The 12,371-nt window shown below is 35.5% G+C and overlaps 1 protein-coding gene across 3 annotated transcripts in view; it reads right to left on the bottom strand.

Annotated features, from left to right (window-relative positions):
• PPP2R3A (protein phosphatase 2 regulatory subunit B''alpha) overlaps positions 1–12,371 on the bottom strand; it is a 121,623-nt gene that overhangs the window by 49,021 nt on the left and 60,231 nt on the right. For 2 of the 3 annotated variants that reach the window (XM_074312883.2, XM_019748005.3), the window contains 2 exons: positions 9,156–9,230; positions 1,123–1,209 (listed from right to left, as the gene is read on the bottom strand). In XM_074312883.2, coding sequence (XP_074168984.1) covers positions 1,123–1,209; positions 9,156–9,230 — 162 coding nt within the window. The remainder of the gene's footprint in view (positions 1–1,122; positions 1,210–9,155; positions 9,231–12,371) is intronic. The other variant, XM_074312885.2, reaches the window with a different exon arrangement.

Here is a 12,371-nt window from a genome sequence, read left to right as displayed (position 1 = left end):
AAAATATGGACTATAATAATGATCCAGAAACTATAAACTCTAAAGTGCTTCAGGAATGCGAAGGATTATTATCCTTCTCAAGGTGTAAGGCCTCTTTTATGGAATTACTGCCATTTCAACCCATCCCATATTACCTACTGAGAGCCCAGGCAGGCACCAGGTGTTCACTAAACATTAATAATGACTGATGATTGCTGTTCATTTTAGAATTTTAAAAGTTTATGTATCTATTATGGGCTGCTAATTTTGCCAGGTCTTCATTACTTTGCCCCAGATAAACACAGGGAAAAAATAAAGAGTAAATAAGGTTGTCTTATTAACCTAAACTTCATTTAGCATAATTCATTTAAAATATTTCATTTCCTTTCAAGTATGAACAATTGTACTTCTTTAGATTAATAGAAGCTTGAACAACCAGCATGAAGATTATCTCGGTAAAAGGCTCCCACTAGTGGCCAATACTTTTTCTCTCATAAAACAAATAAAATAATTGAATGAAATGTACTTTTACAGAAAGGAATTTTCAGTACTTTTCTCCAGCAGGAACTGGACAAAGAGTCATTGCTGAATGGATCAAGTGGAAATTTCTCTATTTCGTTTGCAAGGCCCTTCCCAACCTGGTCCCATCTCACCCCTCAGGCCTTATCACTTGTCACTGTCTGTGGAGCCCTTGGCCACTTCAGACTGTTCTGAAGCTCCTCAATATGACACTTGCGCGCTTCTGGGTCTTGGCTTAAACACTGTACTGCTTCCTCTATCTGGAATCCCCTATTCTTCTAATTTTTTTTTTTATCTTGGTAAACTCATGGTATCTTCAAGGTCAAGATCACATGCTGATCCTTCTGTAAAGCCTTCTCTGCATATTTATTACACATTTCTGTGGAATTTTTCAAGTCAGGTATGGCTCTGCACTTTCTCTCTTGCTCCATAGTGCAAGTCTTGATGCAAAAATCCCTTGTTATTCATCTTTGTTCCCCCCAGCATGTCCGAGGTATCTGATAAAATGTTTAATGACTGAAAGTAGTGACAGAGCTTTGCATGTAATAAGCACTCCAATATTTGTTAAAGGAAGTAAGAATATTTAAATTGCTCCTTATACAAGAATTCCAATGAGAGACATACTTGCAAAAAATTGCTTTTTCTTATCTCTGTTGAAGTAATTTTTCCACTCCAAGATCTGTTGACTGTGTAGAATATTCTCTGAATAACCTGGTTCCAAAAGGAAAACAAAACCAAATAAAAACATTAAAGATATCTATTACTTTACCAAAGGCCATCTTATGAATATACTTTGAATCAAGATAAGTTTTGGCTTTTTGATTATGTCAAATGTCATTTCTAGCAAAAACTAACAATCTATTTTAAAAATCTAAACCATATAGTTTGCATCTGACCCGATCATTCTAAGAATAATAAAAATATATGCTCTGCTCACAAGTCTGCATTTTCCAGCTGCCTACATGTCACTTTCCTTGCTTACCTTTCATTTTATACAGTGATGACTGATCTGATTCAAGTAGTGCTTACTGGGCTGGATGCTTTGGGAAGGTAAATGAGGTGGGAAATATATGCTGGGTGGCTTAACATTTAATAGGTCAGAAGAATGGCTGCCAACATGGTATGAGTCAAGAGGGCATTATTCTGGTTATTATAGCCTTATTCATTGGCGTCTTGAAGACCTTTAGTCTTCCAGACTCTCTCTAGAAACTCAAATGCATATGGAATAATTGATATCCCAAGTCCTTATTTGGGCATGAACAATTTTGTTGCTATCTAATGTTTTAACGACTTTAACAGATGTGAAACTATGGAGAAAGCCCTGAACAGGATGGGAGAGGAGGAATATTAGCAAATATGTCCGAGATTGAAGATGTGTGTGCTGTGCTGTAGGGAGAATTGGAAAAGGAAGAATGGCTGCAATCCAGGAGGTAGGAGGCCACAGTGCATTCTTAACAAGTTTACCTGGGGTTCTTCCCATGCATTGAATTTCCTTTTGATCTATCAGGTTTGGTTTTTGTTTTTCCTCCAAAAGGAAGCAGTGGTTGGAAGAACAATTTAAGCAGCTTTTTGGTACTTGGTTTTGATTTTGATTGTCTAATAACATAGATATTAGACAATCTATGTCTTGGTGTCCTTGGTGGTTTTATCATGGAAGAGGTTAGAATCTTTTAAAAAGCTATTTTAGTGCAAGAAAACAAAAAAGGGGACACATTTGGACATCTGTCCAAAGAGTAGGCCTAATGAGGGACCAAACCACCATTCTGCTTCTGGAATCTTTAGCAAACAGAGTGACTCTCAAAAAGAACAGGGAAAAAATAGCCTCAGGATGAAGATCCAGACTTCTGCTGCCCGGCATTCCTCAGCCTACCCCTGCTATCAGTGCTAACTCCTTCCGACCCTTCAGAATCTAGCTCAACTGCCAACTCCATAGGACGCCCCAGAACAGGGCTTGAGGTAGAACTCTGTCTTCTGTGTTCCTGCTGTCACCTAGGTCTCCTTCCGTCATCCTGTGGTTATATGCTGAACACGGATGATGTTCACCACCTGTCCATCATCACCTCCAAACTCTGTGAAACCAGGTCATTCCTGACTTGCGTCCCAGTGCCTGATGTGGTGCTCTGCATGTATCAGATGGTTAATAACTGCTTGATAATTTTTTTAAAACTGAGGTATAACTGACATACAGTACTCATATATTAATTTCGGGTATACAACATAACAATTCAGTATTTGTATATATTGTGAAATGATCACCACAGTTAAGTCTGCTTAACATCTGCCACCATACATAGTTACAGAATTTTTTCCTTGTGATGAGAACTTATGAGATTCACTCTTAGCAACTTTCAAATATGCAATATAGTATTAACTGTATTCGCTATGCTGTACATCACATCCCCAGAACTTATTTAGTTTATAACTGGTAGTTTGTACATTCTGACTCCCTTCACCCATTTCTCCCTCCCCCTCCATCGCCCGCCTTGCCTCACCAATCTGAGTTTGGTTTTTATTTTGTTTTTTAAGATTCTACATATAAGTGAGATCATACAGTATTTGTCTTTCTCAGTCTGACTTATTTCACTCAGCATAATGCCCTCAAGGTTCATCAATGTTGTCTCAAATAGCAAGATTTCATTCTTTTTAATGGCTGCATAATATTCCATTATATGGAGTTTTCTTTGTCCATTCATCCACTGATAGGCACTTATTTATCTTGGCTATTGTAAATAATGTTGCAATTAACATGCGGTGCATATATCTTTTTGAGTTAGTGTTTTCATTTTCTTTGAAAATGAAATAAGCAAAAAATAAGCAAAAATGATATAAGAAAAAAAGAAGTGGAATCGGTGGATCATATGGTGGTGCTTTTTTTAATTTTTTGAGCAATCGGCAAACTGTGTTCCATAGTGGTTATACCCGTTTACATTCCCACCAATAGTGCACAAGGGTTCCCTTTTCTCCACATCCTCACCAACACTTGTTATATCTTGTCTTTTAAATAATAGCCATTCTAACAGGTATAAGGTGATATATCATTGTTGTTTTGATCTGCATTTCCCTGATGATTAGTGAAATTGAGCTTCTTTTCATGTATCTGTTGGCCATCTGTATATCTTCTTTGGAAAATTGCTTGATAAATTAATGAAGTTTGAAAGTTATGTAACAAAGATTTTTGTGTTACATTTGTGATAGAGACATACTTGTATAGGTTGCCTTCATAGATAGTTGAATAACTCTATTCAGTTTTGAATAGCAGATGGATGTCAACCCAAGGAAGGTCTCTAATTAGTATTTCACATAATGCAGTATTGATTGTCGTGTATGATTTCCAGATTGCATATAAAATATGCAGAAAGCATAAAACAGGAAGGGCAAATATATTCAAAATTATTGTGAAAGATAACTACTAATGTGGTAACATTTACCCTTTTTTTTTCCCTCCTGCACTTCGGTGTTTTATTATCACTTCCAAATCTCAGGTGTACATACAGGCGTAATATTTACTCTCAAGGAAAAAAACAAGACTGAGTGAGGATGTGACTATGATCTGAATGGCTATCATCAGGTAGAAGAAGAAACTGACTTTTCTGTGTTGTACCAGAGGGCAGAACTGGAACTACTGGATAAAAATGCCCTTATACTGAAGTGCTTCAGTAGAAGGAGGAGTTTCCTAAAATTAGCTCTAGGAAGCATTGGGTTGTACGAAGATGGAAGGTTTCTTCTCACCACAATTATTTAGGTAGAAGTTGGCAGGATTCCTGCATTAGCCTGGGAGCTGACACTATCTGGTGTCTAATTTCACTACGGGCCCCGATCACTCAGACTCTGAGGTGTTTCAGGGCAGAGAATGTGTCTTACTCAATACTATCTTCTTAGCACTAGCATGGCATAAGTTCATCTAAAAAAGGGCTTTTACTGTGGAAATTTTATATATATATATATATATATATATATATATATATATATATATACACACACACATATATATTTTAAATATATATATATATATAAAATTAAGAACATTAAGAATATCATTTATCATAGTTCCATGTCCTCACTCTCAAATTAAAGTCAATTTCAATACATATTATTACACCAAATTTTTCTTATTGAGCATTAGATTTTTGTCTTTATTTATTGATTTTGAATATAAATTTATCTTAAAGTCTAAGTTTCCTATCTATCTAAATTTTATATTTATATATCCTCAAATATTATATATTACGTATGGAAGTACTGTGTTACACTTAAAATTATAAAACCTTGATTTGTATTTTTGCTTATTTCATTTTCTTGCTCGTTTTTTTGTTTTGGGCACAATTTTTTTAAATATGCAAATGTTATGACTGTTAAGCATTTCGTGTTTTAGCCTCTGCTAACCTTCAAAACAAATAATTTAAAAAAAAAAAGTACCTGTATTCCATTTTTCTATAGTCTAAATCTCCTTATTTAGTGGCTCCACTTCATCAGCACATTTATTGGTTTCCATGTTACTGATTCAGCATTTTAGCTTACCAAGATAGGGGCACCATCTAGTGGTGAGAGCATTTAGCTGCTGGTTCTACATTCTATTCCCCGCCCTAAGTATGGCCTACCACTTTTAGGTAAACAAAAAAGAAATTCAGCACATTAAAAAATATATAGAGAACAAAATTTAAAAATTAATAATAACAATAATTGTTTACTTCCAGCGAGAGGAATGAATTTTGACCAAGGGACTCTCTAGTCAACTTGATAGACAATTTGAATCATAAGTCTGTTTCCTTTATTTTCCTTTGTTATCTACTGAATTAGAAACCTCTAATTCACAATTACAAGTCACCAGGAATGGAAGTAAGTGTTTAGTGGATCTGTCAGTTAGTTTTTGACAAGTGGATCGAATGCAGACACAGAAATTACAGAGAGATCGATCACTGTGGATGACTTGAATGCAAATGAACATACTCAAATGCCGAAAGCGTGGCTCTTCTACTTGGCAGGGAGTGGTGAATGATTCCTGATACACTGGTTAATATGGCTCTGAAAAGTATTTCTTCATGGTCTTCTGTAGAATTGGACTTAAAAAAAATCTAATAAAAATCAGTTCTTTCTCTATTAAGGGGAAAAGTTCTCAAGGAGAAAGAGTTAAGCAGCTGTTAGTGATGAGCAGTCTCCACCACAGGTTAGTCATCTCAGGAAATATTAGTACCTTGTCCTCAACAATGAAATTCCTGGCATTTCAGCCTGAAGTGATGGATTCAGGCCAATTAAGACACTGCATACATCACTAAGACACCATCTTAGCAAGCCACAGACATATCTTTACTGACAGCACTGATGTCATACAGAAGTAGTTTCAATCTCATCACTGATTTTAAAAACTAATGTGAGCACCTCTTCCCTCAAAAGTCAGCATATACCAGTTAGGATAAGCAGAGCTTTTATTCACTGGCAATTTCTTTTCATGACATGAAAAACTGCAAACTCAAGGGCTACAATTTGCTGGTATTTCCAATTTTCATTTTCATTCAATATCAAGAGGTTTATTTCTCAATTGACAACTCTTCTCTGGAAATGAAGAATATGGAGTGATGTTAGGTGCAATTCCTTATTTGGGTAGTGATGTCCTATTTGCTGTATGCCTAGTTGGTGTTCTGTTTACCAGTCTAAAAACAGCTGATGAAATAATTAAACAAACAAAAAGTCTTTTTCTATAGCATAGGTTTTCAGTGATCAATAGAAAACACAAGTTGCCCAAGTTTTCATCATATATGTGCCACACATAAGCTAATATGCATTTGAGTCATACTCTGTGTCAGCAGTTTCTTCCAACAGTAAAGTGAAATAACTGAATAATTTCAGCATGCAAACAAAATATGTTAATTGTTTTACATGTATGTCACTGACATTATGTAATATTCAATAGGGTAGTAAGAAATTAATTTTGCTTTTTCTGAGATATTTGTCATTAATTCTGAGGCTGATCTTTGTAAGTATATTGGAAATAGTGTGATCTTATCTGTCTGGCACGAGCAGGGTTTAGAATGATGCCTCTCTAATTTGTCCACTTCTGTGCCTTTAACAACATAATGAACTTCATACTATAAATCTTATTTTGTATTTGTTCTAGAAAAACTCACCGTACTCTGAAGTAATGCAAAAGTTTGAATGACTTCACACCATTATTTGACCAAATTTCCTAATTGAAAAGGCACTGGGAGAGCAGATAACCAGTCCAATAAAATTCTGTTTCCAGATATTCACTGTAATACTTTTTATTGGCACTTTTCTTTTTTTGGATGGTAGTATGAGATTATCACAACAGCAGATACACTTACCTCCATACATACACATTCACATTCTATATTTGGATCTTGTTTACTACTTATGTTATGATGCTATTTTGAGCTGCTCTGTTATCATTATTTCATTACAAGCATTTTATATTTAATGATTACCTCTGAGTAATGGATTCATTTTTGTGAACTTGGGCTAAAGCAGCATAATACTAATAAAGTATAAATTTAAAAATGTAAATAATATGCAAATTCCATGAAAATATGTCTGCAAAGATAATTAACTGTAGCCTGTTAATTGACCAATGTAGCTCTTTCTGGTCAACAATTAACATAACAGAATTTCTTGGAAAACGTGAATTATATGTGAACAAAACTGTTTTGTGGCTTTTCACTCTGATATCATAAAAGTTCCTGGGGACCACTTTCTAGATGACCACAGACCATCATTTAAGCACCAAACTAGAAAGTGTAAAGAAAGAAAGTGTATCTCTATTTTACAATCTTGTTCTTCAACATCTTTTCTAAGAATAAATTTCAGTAAAATGTTCCTCCAGAGAGAGCATTTTCTGAATTGGTAGAAAAGGTTGGACTAGATTCTCTCTAAGATCTTATCCAACTCTTAAGATTCTAAATTATGCTATTAATATGCCCTGAGATTATAAACAGTCAACAATCAGAATCCCCAATACCCTTTGAGATTGAAGCCAGAGTTAATGTGTAGAATTCTTAAACATGAATACTTTCACTTATTCACTCAATGAATATTTACTGTGTATCTATTATGTACTAGGCACTATTCTAGGTATTGGAGATACGACAGTAAAAAATACCGACAAAGCCCCTGCTCTCATGGAGTGTATATTATAGACAAGGAGATGGAAAATAAGCAAACAGAAATGTTAAGTATCAGATGGTATAAGTCCTAAGAAGAAAAATGAAACAGAACAAAGGAATAGCGTGTAGGGGGAGGGGCAGCAGGAGAAGAAGGGGGAAGACGGCCTGCGTCATCAGGGAAGGCCTCACTAATAAAGCAGTATTTGAGCATCTGGATAAAGTGAGAGAGTGAGTCATTTGGAAATCTGCAGGAGGAGTGTTCTAGGCAGAGGAAAGAGCAAGAATAATGTACCCGAGGCAGAAGTTGGGTTTGGTCTGTTCCAGCAACAGTGAGGAGGCCACTGTGGCTGAAGCAGAGCGCAAGGGGCAGGATGGTAGGAGGTAAGATCAGCGAGCAGGGGATGTGAGGGTTGGGGGATTATGGAGAGTCTTGGCAAGAGCTTTGGCTTTTATTCCGAGTGAGATGCGAAACCACTGGAGGGTTGAGCAGAGGAGTGATATGATCTGACTTACATTTTCAAAGGATAACTCTACCTTGTGGAGACTAGACTGAGGGTGTAAGCAGGGAGACCAATTAGAAGTAATCCAAGTAAGAAACGAGGGTGACGGGCCTGGGTGATTGAGGTGGAGGTAATTTAGTATAGTCTTGTGGTTCATAGGCAATAATAACTTCTGAGATGGTCTTAGATGACATTGACACCTTTTGGCTCAAATAAAGTCTTATAAAGATTTATGAACACAGAGAACCAACCTAAAAGCAAAGAATGAAGTTCCTACAGGAGAAAATAAAAATGGTTGTATTCTGTAACTTGGTAGAACCCAATAAATCCATGGCCAAAAAAAGTACCCTAAGAATGAGAAGGCCTTCCTCAGAGGAGACTGACCTATGTACTGGGGGATCGGAGCCAGAGGTAAGGGCCATTGCTCTGGAGTGTGGCTGTGAATGTGGCTGTGCCTGGGGCTCAGCTTTGGAATTCCTCCCAAGACAAGAGGCTGCAGTGTGCACTGCAGGCCTGTGTGCTCTCACTCCTCATTCATGCCTTGCCTGTGACTGATCCAGTGAGGCTGTACATGAGAAACAGGGAATGACAAAGGACCTCACAGAACAGAGGTTGTGATTATGTTAAATTCTTACACGATTTGTTTTCTGATGACACACAAGCTATTTCTTACTATCATTTCTACTTCTAACTTTGAAGTACTACAGACACATCTTTTTCTGGGAAAGGTTGTTGAGAATTCTTTCCAGTATTATTTGCAAATGCTAAAGATCAACTGGGTATCAATATTTATGACATAGCAAAAGGTATACCTCCCAGGACCAGACAGAATGACTTTAATTTCCTCTTAAGCACTGGGTACATACACTCTAAGAAGGGAAACACATATAAATTAATCAATTCAACTTCATTGGACCTTCCTTCTACTTAATTATTATACCCCATGTTACCTTTTGCATGAAGATGGGAAACCATGGCCACCAGATAGTAATAAAAAGGAGATTTCTGGAGTTATATTAAGAAAAAAGCGGACTCAGCCTACCGTGGTGATGTAGCGAGAGTGGAATTCTGGAGCGTCTTTCAGGAACGTGAGGCCAGGGTGTGTATCTACCACATCCTGAAAAAAAAAACAAAATCAAAACTAAACATACCAAGAAACCCACTAACATACCCACAGAAATTTTTCCTTCCGGTGGAAAAAGTTGCCAGGTGAGCAAACTTGCTATTGTAGAATATTAAATAATGCACTTAAAATTTAATTAATACTTTATTAAATTCAAATTTTATCACAAGTATACTTATGTGTGCTCTTCAATATGCACAGTACATTTCAATAAAAAGTTGAAATTTTAATTTAGCTATTATTTGGTATTCTGTGAATCCAATGTACTGTAATTCTAACACATCAAGGAAATGTTAGGGAAATTTATCCCACAGTTCTTGGTAGGGGTTGCTAAGTGAAATTTTCACAGAAAGGATGATAGACACAAGCCAACTAGAATGATTCGTTCTTAACCTAGAGACATGGGAAATTTTGGGGGAAAAATAGCCATGTAGCCAAGTAGTTTGAAATCTGTCTATGTTGTGTGAGCCAGCTAATGTCCATTGAAATAATTGTGTGGATAAATCTGTTCTCAATTTACAATTCTTTTTTATTTTAAAATCTAATATCTTGTTCTCATGGGAGACTATAAAAATATTAAAACCTTATGTTCTAATTAGATTTTTAAAGCACTATGAATAAGCCTAGAGAACCTATTAGAGATAATTTAATAACCAGAGGCAACAGCAACGCTAACATAAATATAATTTATTAATTGGTTACTCATCAATGGACAGACATCAGTTATCTCTCTGTTGGTTCTTCAGAGCAGGTATCTATACATCCCTTCCAACACAATCTAAAACCAATGGACCTTTAACTTTTTATTTGGAAATAATTTCGGTCCTGTAGAAAAGTTGCAAAAATATTGCAGAGAAATTGTCTCCCCAGCTTCCCATAATGGTAACAACTTACAAACCATAGTACAATTATCAAAACTAGGAATTGAACACTGATACAATACTAACCTACAAACCTTATTCAAATTTTACCAGTTTTCCCCCTAATGTCTTTTTCTTTTTCTGTTTCAGGATCCTACAGTGCATTTAGAGTTCTTGTGTCTCATCGGTCTCTCCCAATTTGTGACAGTTTCTCAGTCTTTCCTTGTATTTCATGATTTTGAAACTTAATGAGTCTGGTCAGTTAGTCTGTAGAATGTCTCTCTCTGTGGTTTTGTCTGATGTTCTTTCATGATTAAAGTTATATACTTTCAGCAGGTAGACAATAGAAGTGAGGTCGTATCCTTTTCAGTCATACAAGGAGTATGTGATGACGATATGTCTTATATCTTGTGGTGTTAACTCTGAACACACTTGGTTGAAGTGGTGTCTTCTGAGTTCGTCATCAAAAAGTTTTATTATTTTCCCTCAATAATTGATAAATATAGTGGGGGAGACACTTAGAGACTCTGCCAATAACATGTTTCTGCGCAAACTTTTGCCCACTGATTTTGACAGCCATTGGTGGAACTTGACTGTGACATTTATATTGTGGTGTTTACCTAATAGTGATTCTGTATTTCTCTAATTCCTTCTACGTTTATTAACTATAATTCTTCTGTAATGAAGAGCTAGCTGTCCCTTCTCTCCCTTGTATTTATTTGTTCAATTTATATCAGCATAGACTCATGAGTATTAATTTTATTTTATGGGTTATAATTCAATACTATCATTATTTATTTTGTTGCTCAAAATGATAATAGCTTTGGCCACTGGGAACTCTATCAGGTTGGCTCCTGTGTTCTCTTGACATGGCCATCCTTTTGTGAGTACTTCCATAGTTTCTGGATCACAAGATGGTCCAGGTACATCTTACAATTTCCTTGCTCCAGCCCTAGAATCAACTTTTTGTCCAAATAGCCCTGGTTTCTTTTATTGTAGAATGGTATTTAGAAACCAAATCTCGATGCCTGGTGTGCTCATTACTATTAGGGTGTCATTATTCCTGGGTCCTCTTAGCAGGCAGAACCAGGAATATGTGTATATATACTATCTACACAAACACACATACTTATATTTTTTCTACAACTATCTCTACATATTAAAAACTATGCAATCATACAGATAACTCAGATTTCAATCCAATACCCCAAGGCTCATCATCAGAGCCTTCCCCATTTTCTTTGTAACTTGAACAGAATTGCCAACCCACAACCCATTGAGAAATAAAGTTACTAACTAGAGTACAGTATTTAATTACAGTTCCTTTTGTCCAATTAAAATACTGTTTTCCAAGGTAAGTTAGGTTAGTGCTTTCCTTTTCTTACTTTATCCTATTTAATGTGGCTATGTTATTCATGTGTGATATAGTTCAGTTCATTTGTTACTGTTTATATTCTATTTTAGGTTTCTTTCTTACAGGTCCTCGTTGATTTTAATTCCTTATTTATTTATTGAAGCGAAAGTATGCGAAACATTACTATGTATGGTTCTAAGAGTCAAGCAAATGAAGAACTGACATCTTAACAATGTCAAGTCTTCTTCCCACCCATAAAGAAGACATATCTCTCCATTTATATAGATCTTCTTTAATTTCTCTCAGCAGTGATTTGCTATTTTTAGTGTACAGGTCTTGCGAATCTTTTGTCAGATTCACCTCTAAGTATTTAACATTTTGGGGTGGTATTATAAATGGTATTTAAAAAATACCATTTAATTTCCAAGTATTTGTTTCTAGTATATAGAAATATTTTTGTATATTGAGCCCTTATCTCTAACCTTGCTAAACTCACTTTTTAAATACATCTTTAGCAATATCCCACAAACTCTGATATGTTGTGTTTTCATTTCATTCAGTATAATATACATCCTGATTTTCATTTTGATTTCCTCTCTGACACATGGGTTATTTAGAAGTATTATTTAGTTATCAAATATCTAGGAATTTTTCACAGATCTGTTATTATTTCTAACTTAATCCCATTATGGTCAGAGAAGAAACTTAATGAGCTGAATATTTACAATTTATTGAGATTTGTTATATGAGATTTGAATATGGTCTATCTTGGCAAATATTCTGTGTACATGTTAAAAGAATGTGTATTTTCCTGTTGTCAGTTGTGTAACATAAAATCAATTAGGTAATGTTGCTTGATAGTGTTGTTCAAGTGTTCTACATCCTTATTTAATTTTTCTCTACTTATTCATTATTGACAGC

The sequence above is a fragment of the Rhinolophus sinicus genome, chromosome 5 (genome assembly GCF_057876585.1).
Source record: "Rhinolophus sinicus isolate RSI-liver-muscle chromosome 5, RSI-T2T, whole genome shotgun sequence".
NCBI classification, from domain to species: domain Eukaryota; kingdom Metazoa; phylum Chordata; class Mammalia; order Chiroptera; family Rhinolophidae; genus Rhinolophus; species Rhinolophus sinicus.
This window is presented reverse-complemented; position numbering and strand designations above follow the sequence as displayed.